At 37.6% G+C, this 17899-nt stretch overlaps 2 protein-coding genes across 2 annotated transcripts; both read right to left on the minus strand.

Annotated features, from left to right (window-relative positions):
* Positions 1–4494: 4494 nt before the first annotated feature.
* On the minus strand, positions 4495–15124 carry LOC110778307 (ABC transporter C family member 10). Its single transcript, XM_021982878.2, has 11 exons — positions 9696–15124; positions 9223–9543; positions 9045–9131; positions 8267–8842; positions 8023–8187; positions 7606–7900; positions 6530–6744; positions 6085–6390; positions 5296–5359; positions 4987–5226; positions 4495–4828 (listed from the first exon to the last, which is right to left on the minus strand). Exons 1-11 carry the CDS (start codon positions 11676–11678, stop codon positions 4725–4727), a joined length of 4356 nt encoding a protein of 1451 aa, XP_021838570.2. The 5' UTR covers positions 11679–15124; the 3' UTR covers positions 4495–4724.
* Positions 15125–15220: 96 nt separating this feature from the next.
* Positions 15221–17534, minus strand: LOC110778317 (6-phosphogluconate dehydrogenase, decarboxylating 2, chloroplastic). The gene is made up of 2 exons (NM_001419602.1): positions 16547–17534; positions 15221–16045 (listed from the first exon to the last, which is right to left on the minus strand). Exons 1-2 carry the CDS (start codon positions 17413–17415, stop codon positions 15436–15438), a joined length of 1479 nt encoding a protein of 492 aa, NP_001406531.1. The 5' UTR covers positions 17416–17534; the 3' UTR covers positions 15221–15435.
* Positions 17535–17899: the final 365 nt, after the last annotated feature.

Below are 17899 nucleotides of genomic sequence, written 5' to 3' on the forward strand. Positions count from 1 at the left end.
CAAAAATGATATGAAATTAACAAAACAATAGAAAAACTACAATAAATAGTCAGAAAAGGGGTTTTTATAAGCAAACAATAAGCAACGGCTAATTTTCAAACATAAAAACTAGCCGCTGAGCATCAAAATGGGTAATTTTAAGTTATGTGTATTTGGTGAATTAAGTTTCAGAATAGGGGTATTATATGAAATAAGTAATAAAATAGGGGTATTTGGTGAATTTAAAAATTAGGCTAACGGAGGACTAACGGCGCGTCATTAGTAAGGGTATTTTGGGTATTAAGTCATTTGTGAGGGGCATTTGGTGAATTTCTGAAAGTCGAGGGGCATTTGGTGAATTACGCCATAATTCGGGGGTATTTCATGAAAAATCCGTTGTTTTAATTTGGTTTTCATCTGATCATTTTTCTTGTACTTTTCTTGTCTCGGGATAAGATATTGTGCAAGAGCATACTTCTTGAGTTCTGTCAGAAGGTAAACGTAGAACGGCCAAAATACGCTAGTGAAAAGGAAGAGGAGGAGGTTCTTACTTTTTGGAAGTCCAGTTTGGTTTTCCGAGGTGTGAAAATCGGTGGTAATGGTTGTAGAAAGAAAAAAGACGTCGAACCGTCAACATCACATGCTGTTACTTTGTCTTTCTTGCTTCTGTATTTTGCAGACATCTCTAGAGATGAAAAACAAAAGCTATTAGAGATTATCGAGTCCAAGCATAAAGAGATCGCCTTGCCCTTTGTGTCTCTCTACAACACGAACAACAAAAACAAAACTAAAGCAGATTCACAACCAGTGGCGGACCCGAAATTTTGAACTAGGGGTGGCACAAAGTAGTAGTTGTTGAGCCATAAGAAGATAATATCACAAATTTGGGTATTGAAAGTGAGTAACGGTATATTTTTTTTTCAGTGTTAAATTTGTGTTAATGATTGCATGAAACATCAAATTAGTTGTTTTTTTTGTCAAATTGGTTGTTTTTTTTGTCAATGGTCACCAACGTAGGTCCGCCATTGTCCACAATGTCCTATACCCCCGTCAAATTTCTCCACTGTTACAACATGTTCTTCAAAATGGGAAAGGAGTCAGAATGATTTACAACAAGTCTTTTAATAAGTTGTTTCCAACAAACTTTCTAGGAATGACCATTGAAAAAATAACACAAGACAACCACATAGGCCAACAACTAACAAAACAGAAGCATATACATCAATGAAGTATACTATCTATCCAAATCAAATCACATTGACTTAGTTTGTTTTTACAATTCTGACAACCTCATTTTTAATAAAGAAATTTATGTCGTCAACTATATTTTATTCACATTTTGCACCACTCCCTCACAGTAGGCCTTATTTCGTACCCTTCAAATGCTATACATAAGTACATTGAACACGGGACTGGCCCGCACTGGTCAATGCTAGAAAATTGGAGTTAAAGGTCTGAGAATGGGTAGATGTCCCATCTTACAACAAAAAAACCATTTTAGGTTCGATCTTACCATATTTTTTTAATAAGGTATTTTCTCACAATTTTGGAAAGGTCTTTTATGAAAAAAAACAGTTTTGAACACGTGACCGGCACGCACTAGTCAAAGGTCGGAATATGCGTAAAGGTGGTTTTAGATCCTTTCTCACAAATTTTGGATTTTAAAAGAGTTTTTCTGACAAAAAATCCTTTTTTTATAAGGTAGTAGAATTTTGATAAAAGGTGGTTTTATTATGTGTTTAACTAAAATGTATGGTAAAAAAATCCTATAATCAAATCTTTCATTTCAGCATTCTTATTTTTTTATCCAACAATCAGTCAGTCATTATTTCTGATTTGTACTTTTGTTGTTTACTGCATCCTAAGTTTTTCACTGTCAAATCATTATTCTTACTTTTTATCTAATATGCATTGTAATTTTGTTGTTTATTGGCAAATGTTGTAGGGTAAGTGAAAACTTGATCTAAGTGGGCAACAACAAGTCCATGCCACAGAGTACTCAACTATCATGTTCCTAAGTTTGGGTGATAAGAATGTTAGGACGTACTGATTTCATTGATTACATTGTGGCACTGTCAACCCTAGTAAGAGAAGCAACACTTCATGTAGACTACAACTTGCAACATGCCCTGAAACTCAAACACTTTTCCCCCTTTTGTTGCTAAGGAAAAACCGCACTAACTATATTTTATTCACATTTTGCACCACTCAGCTCCCTCACAGTAGGCTGTAGGCCTTATCATGATGGTAGTTGGCGATGGTCTTAGTCATGATGGAAGCTGGCGATGGTCTTAGTGATGGATTTGTGTATATATATTTTTGTTATGTGAAAAGACATTAAAAGAAGTTCAGAATCCGTAATATATTTCATGAATGTTGTGTCCTAATGATTCCCATGTCCAATTCTTAATTCTAGGTCAGGGTTCTAGTGTAATTTTGAACCTTGGTTTGTTCACGCATTTGAATATGTACCTATACTTGACACTCATACTTATGTGCTGCATTCATCATAGTAAGATTGTTTTGATTAAAAAAAGCATGTTTATACTGCTCTCTTAAGCTTGTTTTCCTTCACTGAAACATGATGCTCTGAATGTCTAAAGGTTCTTGAAAAATGTCAACTAATGGAAGCTGTCCGAGAAAAACTTGTGAGCCTGGATTCCTTAGGTAAGAACCAAAGAATTAAGCAGGTTTCGTCTCTTAGATTGCTTTGAACTTAAATAAGGTGTCTTACAGTTCTAAAAGAAGGTACAAACTGGAGCATGGGACAGTGGCAATTGTTCTGCTTAGGACGTGCATTATTGAGCTACTGCATTGCTCGACAATGCAACTGATTTGGTCATTCAGAAAGTCATATGCACTTAATTTAACAATAGTAATAGTACAGTGATAACCGTAGCCCACAGGATTCCCACAGTCATGGATTGCTGTAATGTTCTTGCTTTAAGCGATGGTCAGTATTCAGATTCCTCTTCTGAATTCCATACTTGTAGTTACATCATGTGTATTAGTCTGTTTTCTGATCCCTTCATTGCTTTATTCAGTTAGTTGGGTCTGTTTTTGTTTTTGTTTTTGTTTTGAATATTGAATCTTGTAATTAAAATGTTGATGGGTTTAAAAAACTGGGTTGAATTTGATGATCCGAAAAAGCTCATGAAGACGGCTCCCTTTTTGGTCATCTTGCAAGGGAATACTGGTCCAACTCTGGAAGTTCATAGTGCTGTTAGGCCATGTAGTATCTGTATCTGGTGTTTGTTAAGGTGTTTTTGGAGGTTATCTTGTCTTGATTGTTTCAAAGATCTGTAGTTGTGCTCAAGCCTCAAAGGGATGAATTTGTTGAGGCAGAAGAGTGCTGAGAATGGTTGGGATTTGAAATTATGGGAATTTGCAAGGATATGGAAAGTCAGGACAGAAATAACCAGGCATACTAGAGAAAATCCCAGCTTAATCAACTACTCCGTGGTTTGGTTGTTGATCCTGAGTTTGCAAAAGGGATGGGGTAGCAAATAGCAAGGAGGGTTGTTGATCCTGAGTTTGCTATGTGTTTTCTTCTGTTGGGTTTAACGTTGATCCCGTGCCACAGTATTTAGTGGGAATGATGTTAATAAGAGCATGTCTTTCGAAATCAATATAGATATGTGTTGTCTTAATTGAAGTATCTTGTATACTTCATTAGGGGAGAGATACACTTGATCTATATTTATGTTCATGTAGCTCCCTCTGAATTGCATATGATATCTTGGTATTTTATCTCAGTCCTGGTAATTGTCAGAGGTCTGCAGTCTGCACTCAATAAAATAAACCACATTTACTTTGTTGTTAAATCAAGCTGGGGCAGTTCATAATTATACAAAGGATTTATTATTTCTGAAATCATTTCCATACTAGGAGGATGCCGATTACTGATTTTGAAGCTGAAAATGTGATCCTGCCAAATCCTTAGGCACTGTTAATTTGCAGAAATGGAAAAAATGCATGCCCCTAAAAATGAGACTGGGTACACGGATTATGAGGCTTCTTTGAACCGGTGGCAATTTTGAAGGGTTACTAAATACGGATTATGAGACTTCTGGATAGGAAATTCATGCTGCTCGTATGAAGGATCTGGTGCAGTATTTGCAGCTGCAGTCGATCCAAATTCATGCTCTTAGAATCTCTTCTGCTGGTGTTTAAATAGTTACTCCGGCCGTAATTTTTGTAAGAGTTGTAATTACTACTTCCGGCTATATTTTTTCAAGAGATATAATTCCAAGGAGTATACATTTATCATAGTTGGCTTTGGGCTATATATCATCATAACCCTAGGATCTGGATACTTATCGTGTCACTAGTGACATTTTTGTAACTTTACAACTTATAGTATCTAAATTGATTTGATTTACGAAAACTTGTCTAAGTTCTAAAACAGTCTATTATTATCAAATAGATTTAAAATTTTGATGTTAATGCTTCTATTTAAAGATTGCTAATGTATTTTTTCATTAAAATTGTATATGTAAAAGTTGCGTAATTGGATATTTAGTTTTCAACCAATAAGATTTACTTTAATGTTTTTTAAAAATATAAATAAATTACTGCATCCGAAATTGGATATGCATTTTGCTTTGTAACCAATCTATTGAATCCTACTTAGTACATAGTACAAATTCATCCCTTGAGGCTTCCGCATAGCTACAGATATTTAAAACAACGGAGATCAGATAACCTCCGAAAACACCTTAACAAACACCAGACGGCTAACAGCGCTATGAACTTCCAGTGTTGGACCAGTATTCCCTTACAAGGTGACCAAAAAGGGAGCCATCTTCATTCATGAGCTTTTTGGGATCATCAAATTCAACCAACTCTCCTGCAGAAATTTCAACCAGTTTTTCAAACCCATAAACATTTTAATAACAAGATTCAATATTCAAAACAAAAACAAACCCAACTAACTGAATAAAGCAATGAAGGACTAATGCATTCAACTAGAAGTATGGAATCCGAAAGAGGAACCTGAACACTGACCATCACTTAAAGCGAGAACTTTACAGCAGTCCATGACTGTGGGAATCCTGTGGGCTACGGTTATCATTGTACTGTTGTTAAATTCAGTGCATATGATTTTCTGAATGACCAAATCAGTTGCATTATCAATTGATGCAGTAGCTTCATCAAGCACTAGTATTTTTCTCCTCTTCAATAACGCACGTCCTAAGCAGAATAATTGCCGCTGTCCCATGCTCCAGTTTGTACCATCTTTCAGAACTGTAAGACACCTCATTTAAGTTCAAAGCAATCTAACAGAGGAAACCTGCTTAATTATTTGTTTCTTACCTAAGGCATCCAGGCTCTCAGGTTTTTCTCGGACAGCCTCCATTAGTTGACATTTTTCAAGAACCTTTACACCATTCAGAGCAACATGTTTCAGTGAGGGAAATAAGCTTAATAGAGGCCAGTATAAAGACTATAAACATGCTTTTATTAATCAAAACATTCTACTATGAATATGATGAATGCAGCAAATAAGTATGATTGTCAGGTATAAGTGGGTGAAACACACCAAAGTTACCAAATTTTGGACACTGGAACCCTGACCTAGAATTGGAAATGTGAGTCAAGACACGGCATTCATGAAATATATCCCGGATTCCAATCGTCTTATCATGTCTTCTCACATCACAAAATATATATACACACAATCTAGATTTGACTTGTTTGCTAGTTCTTTTTCACAAGTCCGTTTTCAAACATGTGTAATTTGACTGTTCCCTCTTTTTTTCTAGGTTTTCTTTACAAATATGTAGATCAGATAATTAAGGTTTTGGGGTGAAATTGAAGTGTCGGATGTTTGAGTGTCCGGCACAAATACTTGAGAATAATACGATTGTTGAAGCAAGTAAAGTAACATAACCCATCACGACAGGCTTATTGCTCTTCTCTACTGATTATTTCATTATGGAAGAAATCAGTATTCCTTATGACTGACATGCCAGGGGATTTTCAGGCTTATATCATGAGAAAGTAGTCACACATAAGTGTAGGACACCATTATTTTAGCTATAAAGAATAATATCCATCATAATCCACAAAATGGTATCATCAAAACAAGAATAAATCAATTACCTCCCAAATCTCCTCATCGCTATGTTCTGATACGGGATCAAGATTGAATCTCACGGATCCGTGAAAGAGTACAGGATCTTGTGGGATGATTCCAAAGTGTGATCTGAGATCATGGAGCCCGATTGTTGAAATGTCTATACCATCTACTACAATCTTTCCCTCTGTAGGCTCCACCAAGCGAAACAATGTGCTAACAAGAGTTGTTTTTCCACATCCAGTCCTACCTACAATCCCATATTTCTGTCCACCTTCAAAGACGCAACTAATTCCTCGAAGAACAAGGGGGGTATTTGGCCGATATTTGACCTGCTCAAATTGTTTCATATAGTTCATGATTATGTATCTTAGATGATAGTAGATGCAATTAATGTATACAATTTATCGTGCTTTAAGTTGGAATATATTTAAGATCTTTGTGTTCACACATTATATCTACAACCAATACCTTCAAGTCACATATCTCCACGTGACCATTAGAAGGCCAATCAGGAGGAGACCGATTGTCCTCTATTACGTCTGGGGCTTCACTGACAATATGCATGTACTGCTCCAGTCTCTCCATGGATACCATCATATTTGCAAGATCACACTGGCTTTGTAAAGCCAACGTGGAATAACCGCTCAATGACAAACCGTACGTCAGAGCCATCGCAATAAAGCCTGCCATGAAATCCATTGTTTAGGTGTTTCTATATACTTCCTTAAAAGAAGGTAGCTACTACTTCGTATATAGCTGAGCATTAGGATTGTAACTTTTATCTCCATCTAACCTTTTCAAAGTAAACAATTTCATCCCTTCTGCTTCAGTTTATTAAATTCATGCATCTTAATCTGAAATGCTTACTTTTTCAATATTCAACATTAGACGGAACACTTCAACTATATGTCTGGTTATTTGTTAGCAAAAGCTAATTCAAAAACTGTTCCCTGCTTCGCATTCAAGAAAAGCTAATTCAAAATTAGGATACTTGTTATTTCCCAGGATTCCTTAACCTACATCTAAATTAATGTCATTAAGAGTTCAAACTACCTCATAAGAGATTATATGCGATAAATTCTTCCCTCTCCACCCCCACCTCCCATAAGACCATAGAAAATGAAAAGAGTACAAGTAATATCATAAACAAGATGAGCACATGAAAATTATAATTCTATTCTGCCTATTGATTTACAAGAGAAATAAGAAATGATCACCTAGATTGATTCTGAGCTAATCTCTCTAAACAAACCAATGTAAATCTGATCAGTGGATGGAAGCAATTCTCTTATCAATGTCATGGCCAATGGATCAATGAGAAACTAACAGCAACTTAGATCTCCAAATCCCGACTTCTGTTTTCTTTATTGGTTCTTTTGTTTCAGTTTCTTTTTCGTTCTTTCTCCCTCCTCAAAATCCTTATTAACCCCCCAGTCCCTCCCATACACAACCCACCCCTTAAAGTACACAACTTAGATATAGCTCAAAGCTTCCTGTAAGCTAAGGAAAAGACCTGATGTAACAAATTGAGGATAAATACTAACCAGATGTATGCTCTGTATGAGGAAGCATAGTCATGAAGAAGGCAGAGGCTGAGATAATAATTGCGTACATTATCTCGAGATATAATATGCACCACTCATTTGCAGAGAAATTATGGAAATATGCACTAGCATTATTGTCAAGAAGATACAAGGTCTTCAAGAAGAACTGATTTTGCTCTCCAAAAGCTCTGATTGTCATTGCTCCAGTGGCAGTTTCAGCAAAATGGCTGGCAACCAGAGACTTTGTTGTCCCCTCAAGTCTCATAAGCTCTCTGGAAGAAGCATAGTAGTATTCCTGAAAAGAACTGATAGTATCATTTCTTGAAAAAGGAAATGCATTAAAATTAAGCCAGAAAAAGCTGCTTCCATTATGAATAACCAAATAACAAATTGCGTATAAATTGGTTTATGCATTACCTGCAAGACGCTGACCAAATAAATCGTGGGGATAATTACTACCAGAACTTCCCAAGCAAGAACAACAAACAGCGCAAATCCAAAATAAACATAAATAGTCGATCCTAGTGCGAGGCTGAATTTTAATGGTATGTCCAAGTCAACAACACTTAAGTCTGAAGATACCTGAAAGGCCAAGCATATTTGTGAGACATTGTAAATTAACTATCTAGATGAAAATCGTTCCGTGACTGAGATCTCTTACCCGGCTGAGTATCCTTCCCAGAGGTGTTGAATCATAAAAAGACATTGGAGCCCTGAAAAGCGACTCCAGCAGCTTGGAAAAGATAGATGTTGAAGCCCTTAAACTTAGAAGATATAAGAAAAAGGTTCTTCCAAACAGAAAAAATATTGAGCCACATCCAATTGCTCCGTAAAGTACAAGAATTAAGGGTTTGCTGATGGTACTAGATTCTCGAAGGTTAGCAGCCAACAGGACACTTTGTGCAAACTGCCCCAGAAGAAAAAGACATTGCATGAAATTTGATAGTGAAAAGTATAGCAAAGCATTGCCATGTTTAAGATATTGTAGGTAAGGCTTGATTCCAGCATCTCCAAGTTCTCTTTCTTCTCGCTTAATCAATTGATCACTAGCATTCAAATTCTCTTTGGTGTCCTCCTGAAATATCTTTGATGTTCCTGTCAAAGCTGTATCACGTAACACTTCCTTGGTGTTCTGAGATGCAGCAGAATCATATTTATTCACAAGGTTTCGAAATGCTTCACTAGTCATAAGCAACTCATTGTAAGAACCTCTTACGATCTTTCCTTCAGATACAAGCTGGAAGAGCAGGAAACACCAGCGATGTTAGTTCTAGCTAAGGATAAATATTCATCAAGACTCACTCTTAAATGCAGTAAACATTTTCATAGTCACAAAGAATAACTCTGTAGATAATGGAGCAAGAAGAAAAACAACCTAGCTAATTTATTGAGGATAATTACAATTTACAAACCAGAATTTCTTTAACATTACGACTTACCAAAATTGAGTCGAATTTGGGAAGGAAGTCAACTTGATGAGTCACAAGCAAAATCGTCTTCCCTGATAGCGCTACCTTGACATATTGCTAGTACAATTCAAGAAACACTTCTTTTAGAGAACGGTACTACTACAACATGAGAGAAATTAAAGCCAGAAAGAGAAAACTTTAAGTTTACATTGAACAGATTGGTGGCAGTATGCGCATCCACAGCACTAAATGGATCATCCAAGAGATATATGTCTGAATTTTGATACAAAGCACGAGCAAGTTGAACTCGCTGTTTCTGTCCTCCGCTAAGATTGACTCCTCGTTCTCCAATTACAGTAAGATCACCAAAAGGAAGCATCTCAAGATCTTTTAGAAGTGAGCACTTCTCCAGGGTTTCCTGGTATCTACTTGGATCCATGATGGATCCAAACAAGATATTGTCTTGTATAGTCCCTGTTTGTATCCATGCAGTCTGAGAAACATACCCTACTTTTCCACGCAGTTGAACCTTGATAGGGAAGAGAGATACAAAGTGATAATCAGATTAAAAAAGAGAACATCATGCAATTTGCAAATAGATGAAATATATAGATAATGAGATAAATATAAACAGCTGCATCTTAATTTAGAAGGAAAAATAATACACTGAACAAGACTTACCACCCCATTAATGTGTGGAACCTCTGCAAGGATTGCAGCTAAAAGCGTAGTTTTGCCAGCTCCTACCTCTCCACAGATTGCTACTCTTTCTCCAGGACTTACCATCAAATCTACGTCCCTAAGTGTTGGTCGGAGAAAATTTCCATTCCATGCAATTTCAGATGCTTTGATATGTATGGTGTACCCACACTCCTCCCAATTAAGCCTTGGAACGCTGGTATCCTGGTTCGGCAACTGTTGAGCCTCTATAAGCTTTATAATCCTGTTTAAGGAAACCCTTGCACCTATAAATGCTGAAAAAATCTGAGGGATATGTTTGACAGGCTCCTGAATAAGCCCTATAGTTGCTAGAAATGTGAATACTTTGCTAGTTTTCAGAGGAATTCCTAAGACGTAGCATGCCCAAAATGTGGCTATTGGAGCCAAAATAGGTGATGACCAAAAAAGTATTAAGGAGTAACCCATCACTTTTTGAAGTCCTACTAGCCATCTGTACTGCTGGTTCCTTAAACCTTCAATGACTTTCTTAAAACGAGTCTCCCACGCATAAAGTTTCAATACCCTCATGGTCATGACAGCTTCAGATATCGCCTGTAATATCTTGTCTTGATCATTCATAAACTTAACCTGATATTTCTGCTGGAATTTTGCAACTGGAAAGTTTCCAACTACCGCCAGAACTATCATAATTGCAGTTGCAAAAGCAGCAACACCCACGCAGTAATAAACGATAAGAAACGCAAGGAACAGCTGCAAAGCTGTTGTCCATGCATGATGAAGGCAGTAGGGAAATTCACTAATTTTATAAATGTCAATGGTGACACAACTCATTATTTCCACAGGCATAGTCGTAGAAGCGGATGAAAGCTTTAACAGCTTCTCATAGATAACAGTGCACAGGACAGATCTTACCTGCAACCCGATCAACCTCATTCTAAATAACCACTGCCTTTTAGATAGTGATTCCACAGATTTAACAAGAAAAAGAGCTACACTTAGTGCATAACCCTCATGTTTAAAAGCATGCTTACCCTCTGCCAACTGAATGAAGGCCAATATAAGAAGAGGGCTGCCCGATTTAGCAAGAACATTTGTCAATGCAAACAATCCTGCAACTAGGATTTCTTTCCACTGCCATAACAAAATTGTTGAAAGAATAGGAGGAGAATCTGGTGATGGTTTCTGTTTTCTTTTACTCAAAATCTCAATAAAGATAGCATGACATGTATGTGCCTTATCTGCCTTCCTTAACCCAGGTATATCTTTCTCCTCGAGAGGTTTTTCCTTGCCTTTCTTCATCATTGAGTTCAGCCACCAAAATGTCAACTTACTCAAATATCCAGCTTTGCCAAAAGGAGTAGTACTTTTATCATTAGTCTGCAAACTGTCATCTTGTGAAGGTCGAGAAAATTCCCCTTCAGTACCGTGTAAACCCGATGCTTCATAACTGCATCCTGGAACAGCTGAAAAGAGTAATAAAACAACACCCGGAAAAAGTAAGACATCCAGAACTCTGTTAACTGATATGTCTTCTCTTGCAACTGTTTCCAACAGAGAAGGTATGCAGAGAAATGCAGAAAGCAAGACAGCAAGAGCTAAAAAAACTTTCAACAGCATGGTGTATGGAACTGCTCTCTTCAGACACAAGGTAATGCTCAGCAGCAACCATGCTAAACCCTGGAGCAAAACAACTAGCCATTCATCTAAAGGCGAGATAATTTTCTCTTTGGTCAGCTTCTCAACCAGGGTATAAGATCCTGAACCCAAATACACAACAGCCAAACCACAATTGAATATAGCAGATATAATGGCCACACCCGAAGGAAATCGAGGTTCTGGTAAAGCTGAAACATTCCGTATTGATGACTTGTGTACAAGTAGAAATATAGAAATGAAAATCACAAGTAGATCAACAAAAATTAACAAGGCATGATTGATAGGTGAATGCACATTGAAAATTATAGAAGAAGTTACTGTCTCCATCTGATCAACTCCACTGAATACTTTAAAAGTACTAGCAGTCAACTTGAAAATAAATACTCTGTATGCAACTGACTAAAAAGCAAGAAAAACACTTAGCATTCACATACAAAATGCATCAAAATATGTGTACAAACTACAAACAGCGCTTGTTCGAATTTATACATCACAATGAACACGTGAATCATTGCAGAGGACCACATTATCAAGAAGTGTGGAATACAATACTATTTTATTATTTTAACTTAAATATATGTAGAATTTTTAAATCTATTATCTTATTGAAGAAAACGGCTGGATGAGGGTAAAGGCCCCATTCAATTATTGGATTTACTGAGATATGCTTCATTAAGTTCCCAATCTTTTTCAAAAATAATAACCCCACTTCATATATGTCAAAATCTTGAGGATGTGTATGTGTAGTGTCCACAAGTCTACAAGGTGTTCTTCAATGTTTTGCCGCAATCGCCGCAGAAATTGAGAGGGAAGATCTCTACTCGCTGAATATGATTAAAAGAAAATTACTGGGTGGGTTCAGTTTTATAGTGGAAGTAAAAATGTAATAGTGGGAGTAAATGAAATTGTTAAGAGGGGCAATTTTGGGGTAATAAGAAGAAAATGGTAGGCCTGACAAGAAAAGATTTCGAAACAACGAAAAAGGTGATTGAAAAGGAAAGCAGAAACAATGAAAAAATGGGAAAAGGGATACAAAACAATTACTTAAAGTAAAATATGAGGAGAGTGCGAACAATGTCATGCCTGTTCATGAAGTTGTCCATTTCTAAATAATTAAACACAATAATGGAGATTATGCTTACCCTATAAAGTATAAACCCATTCCCAAGAACCATAGAGTGGCAGATTTTGGCCAAAAACACAGAAGGGACATGGGGTTTGAACTTTTAATCTCTTGTTCAACAAGTGCTTCAAACACTATTGCCACTACATATAATACAAGTATTATTTTAGCTTCTACAACTAAAAGTCAAAATCCACAAATCTTATTAATGACATGTGGGTCTAAATTAGGGCCAAATCAATAAGAAACGAACCTAATACACCAATATGGAGATTCTGAAAGATTAAATATGATCCCAAATCAAATACATGAGAGCATGCCAGATTCATACTTCTGTAATCTATAAGTGCCCCAAGTTTATGGAATTGAGGGTGTTTGGTTATTTTGGAGAAAAAACGTTTTTTGAAGTGAATTAAAGGTTTGACCATTTCAAAAAACTGATGGGAATGTTTGATTAGGAGAGGTTTGGAAGAGTGTTTTGGGATAAAAAAACTAATTTTTAAAAAAGCTCAATGTCGGAGGTTTTTGCATAAATTGAACAGCATAACTTATACTCTGTATTAGCTTTACTTCCTCATCCTAGTCCTTCTATTAATGTCAGTCAATATAGTTAAATAAAGAGAGTCATCTTTTACATGTTTCTAGACTTGTTGTTTGGGCAAATAGGCAATATTTGCAGGACAGACATTTAAAACACAAAACTTTGAAAGATAAGTTGATGATAGTCATACAAATCATGACGCACCACATGATGTAACGAAAGACTTGATTTGCTTTGTGCAGTAAACTGCTATTGCTCAAGATATGCATTTAGACGTCAGACAACAGAGTTGGTTTATCTTATCTTAGATGCAGAACACTTCTTATCAGCAAGGTTTATCAGAAAAACATGGTTGGTGCACATTACAGATCACATAACAACAAACCACAACAACTACAGAACTTCAAGACATTAATTAATGGCAGCTGATCAACATGGGCTCAGCACCTCAGCTCTAGTAAGTCTGCCAGCCTGGGCGGGGTTCAGCTACCCTTTCGGCCTTAAATGTAGTCCAAAGGTCCGAAGATCAAGCTACTATTATGGATATGGTCTGGGGCTCTGGCCCTATATGTAACTGAGTGAACCAACTGATGGCCCAAACCACAGAATACTCCTAACAGTAAGAAAAGTTAACCAAATAAGGAAATTATAAGAAACAGAAGAAAAATAACTCTACTTTTTTCTGATCAACAGAAATCAAGTGCAAATTAAGTACCACCTACCCTAAATTTATCTTCATACTTTCCATTTGGGGGTGTACCAAAATCTTCTTTATACTTGCTATTTCCCATTCTACTCCATCCCATCAAAAAGTTTCTCTTTCCCAACTGTTTCTCTCACTTCATCTCTGTTCTCTCTTACCACTTTCAAATTTCTATCCTACATCTAACTTTTATTTTTAAACACGTGCAAATTCCGAGTGTGAAGATACAATTTGCATACAGGAAGTATGTTTAGACAAGGGGGGAAGAGGAATTAGATAAACACAGTTCTCGACAGCAGCAGTTAAAGAAAAGCACAATCAATAACATCAGATCAAATCAAATCAGATGTGGAACACATCAAAAGTGCAAGTCAGTAAACATGGAGCAACATTGGCACCATTAGTCTAGTCACCCTCTTAACAAGAGATATAATAGTCTTAGAAGATAGAAAATTACAGTCTAAGAATGTTAATGAGTATCTATGTTCCTTTCAAATTCACCGACCAAGGTAGTCTGGAGTCACTTGCTTATGAGTCGCAAAGAAATACCGGAAACAACGCTAAGTACAGTATAAGCAACAAAATGAACTAAAGATAAATTCAAGCATATGAGAGAGATTCACTTGACAAAATGTTGATTAGCTAAAGCCAACAAACAACAGCATAAGAAAACTAAGAGGGGAATGTTTCCTTGGGAGTAAATGAACAATAACTCAAGGACACTAGAAGTAGCAAGAAGAGATAAAATAGAAGGGTAAGCACCGATAGCGTCATGAAGACTCCAAAATCATAGACAATGCCTCACCCAGGAGATATGGAAGAGCTTAGATGCGCTGACTTCTTACCTTGCTGCTGTTCTGTTCAGTTTAGATGAGGAGTAAACAACCTTACCTCTCTGCTTCATGGTCAAATATTGGTAGATGATGTCCACCGAAAAGCCAAGCCAGTTCTCAGAAGTCTCTTGGTTGATAACGACCTTACTGATCAACCAGGCAGCAACCAGGAACTTCTAGCTGCATAGATTAGAGTTCACAGTCATTTTTAGCCACTCTGTCTTGGCTTTACTACCACCACAAATGTTAAATTCATTTTTCATTTATTGCAAAGTTTTCAAACTGAACGCGACAGAGCCCAAAGATTTGAGAAGAATCAGGATCAGATAATTAACTCAGGACCAACACTGACCAACATAAGACCTCTTTATGCAAGCATGCCCTGGGGTAGGTTCTAATGCTTCACAACAGCAATTGCAATAAAAGGTCAAATGGCATCACCCCAAGAGAAAATTTCAGCAATCATCCTACATAGTATATGATCTGCCCCCAAAGCTGGCTTTGCCAAAAATTCTTTTGCTCACTTACTTTATTTGGTACAGACCAATAACTTCATTCAGCACTGAGAAAAGTACCAAGATAACATATACAAATCAGAAATTAGCAATAAAACGATAAAATATATTAAAACGATAAAACAGAAGTACCAAGAAGAATAAGAGGATCACAATTTAGTTCACACAACACCTCTTTGTATTGATATTCCGAAAGACATGCTCTTATTAACATCAGTTCCCGCTACCATTTCTAATGAGCTAAAACAATACTGTAACAATTCCTATGCCTAAAAAGGGATCATTGTTGGAGGCACAAAATCCCAATTTCAATTGGAAACAACAGAAATACATGGTAAGAAAACACAGGGGAAGGGAAAAAGGCGTAGCTCAGTGGAGGGCAGCAGCAACATTGGGGTCACTCTTACGAGCAAGCTTCGACCACTCAGTGTGGTAAGAGCCAGGGAGATCAACCCTCTCATAGGTATGAGCGCCAAAGTAGTCCCTCTGAGCTTGAACAAGGTTAGCTGGAAGTCTGGCACGCCTGTAAGTATCGAAATAAGCAAGACTGGCGCACATTCCAGGTGTACTTATCCCAGCAGAGACTGCCAAACCCACAACCCTTCTCCAAGCTGCTTGCCTCTGTACCATCTCCTTAGCAAACTCAGGATCAACCACCAAACTAGCTAAGTTGGGGTTCCTCTGATATGCCTGCTTAATGCTGTCCAAGAAAACTGCCCTAATAATACACCCACCTTTCCAAATCCTCGCCAACTCCCCTAAATTCAAATCCCAACCCATCTCAGCACTCTTCGCCCTCAATAAATTCATCCCTTGAGCATAACTACAGATCTTTGAAGCATACAACGCTTGCCTCACATCATCAATCAACCTCTTCTTATCAACCCCACCTCTAATCGCATTAACCTCTTCCTTCATCCCTGCAGCTTCCAATATCTTGGCTGCATTTTCTCTCTCCTCTTTCAACCCACTTAGATACCTGCAAAGCAATGTAGTATCAAATCAATAAGCAAGCAATATACATACGGTATCCACACAATACAGTTTCGTGCAGTATAATCAGACAATTATATCATGCATCCACACATACCAAGGATGTCAACATCCACATTCCATCAACATTCAATAACTAGAATCAGATACACATGCAAATATCCAAAGGACACCCAAAGTCAAATTCAACTTCCATATCATAAACACCTTCATGAATAGTCTGTCACATCATCCAAATCCTTCATAATTCAACACAAGACATGATATCACTAAGAAAACCATATCAGTTGCCTTTCCATCACCAATTAAACCAAGTGCATATCAGAGCATCCATGAGGGTGTAACTTTACACTCCTTACTTCGTGTATGACAATTACAAAAGGCAGATAGTATCTAACATCAGTTTCACACAAAACATCATATACAGAGAAATAAACAGATGCATATAAGATTATAAACATCGAAAACAATTGAATTCAGGTAATACCTGCAATCCAAAGAAGCAGCAATGGTAGGAGCAGCAACAGAGAGTTCAGCAGCTTGTTGAACAGTCCATTTGCCAGTACCTTTCATCCCAGTCTTATCCAAAATCTTATCAACCAAACCTCCATCCGCTAAATCATCCTTCACCTTAAAGATATCCGCAGTAATCTCAACCAAAAAGCTCTCAAGCTCACTCTTATTCCACTCATCAAAAATCTGACCCAATTCCTCATTGCTCAATCCACCCACATTCTTCAACACATCATAAGCCTCCGAAATCAGCTGCATATCACCATACTCAATCCCATTGTGCACCATCTTCACGAAATTCCCGGACCCACCTTCTCCGATGTATGTAACACAAGGCCCATCATCGACTTGAGCAGCAACCTTCTTCAAAATGTGTTGGATATTGTCGTACGCCTGGAAATCTCCGCCGGGCATGAGCGAGGGGCCAAAACGAGCGCCTTCTTCGCCACCAGAGACGCCCATACCGAGGTAGAGGAGGCCGTTGGAGTGAGCGTCAGATAAACGACGCTCTGTGTTTTGGTACCACTCGTTACCTCCGTCGATGATAGTGTCACCAGGTTCCATAAAGGAGGCAAGAGAAGCGATAGTTTGATCAACGGGGGAGCCGGCTTTGACGAGGATAACGATGGATCTGGGGCGTTCTATGGAGAGGACGAAATCGCGAGGAGTGTAGTGGCCAGAGAGCGGGAGATCGCCTTCTGACTTGGCGCGGTCTAGGGTTTCATCGACCTTGGAGGCTGTGCGATTGTAGACGGAAATAGGGAAGCCTTTCTCGGCGATGTTGAGGGCGAGGTTTTGGCCCATTACGGCGAGGCCGACGAGACCGATTTGAGAAGCCGCCATTGTTGAGAAGAGAGAGAAAGTGGAGGAGGAAGAGTGTGGAAGGGGAGTTGGTGAGGAGAGAGAAAGAAGGGGAAGATGTATAAATGGAGGAGAGAGAAAGGACGGACTCGTCGAGGAAGTGAAGGGACAGTGACCTTACAGGGAGCGGAGATAGGGGGGAGGTTTGAAGGTAGGAGGAAGATTAATTAATTAAAAATTAAAATTAAAATTAAAATTAAAATTAAAATTAAAATTAAAATTAAAATTAAAGAAGAACGGAGTAGGAGATGATTAATAATTTTGTTAGCAAATTAATCTACTGCTCTATGATTGCTTTACGTAATCAATCAGCAGTGCACCACAATTAGAAATATGGAGTGTATTTCATTTTGGCCTTTTAGGATAGCAAGCAGCCTAAATCCTAATAGAAACTAGAAAGTCTTACAAGTTATATCTGGACTTGAGTCTTGAGGGGTAAGGAGCAGCGAAAGTTATCACTTATTTT

The sequence above is a fragment of the Spinacia oleracea genome, chromosome 6, assembly GCF_020520425.1.
Source record: "Spinacia oleracea cultivar Varoflay chromosome 6, BTI_SOV_V1, whole genome shotgun sequence".
NCBI lineage: Eukaryota > Viridiplantae > Streptophyta > Magnoliopsida > Caryophyllales > Amaranthaceae > Spinacia > Spinacia oleracea.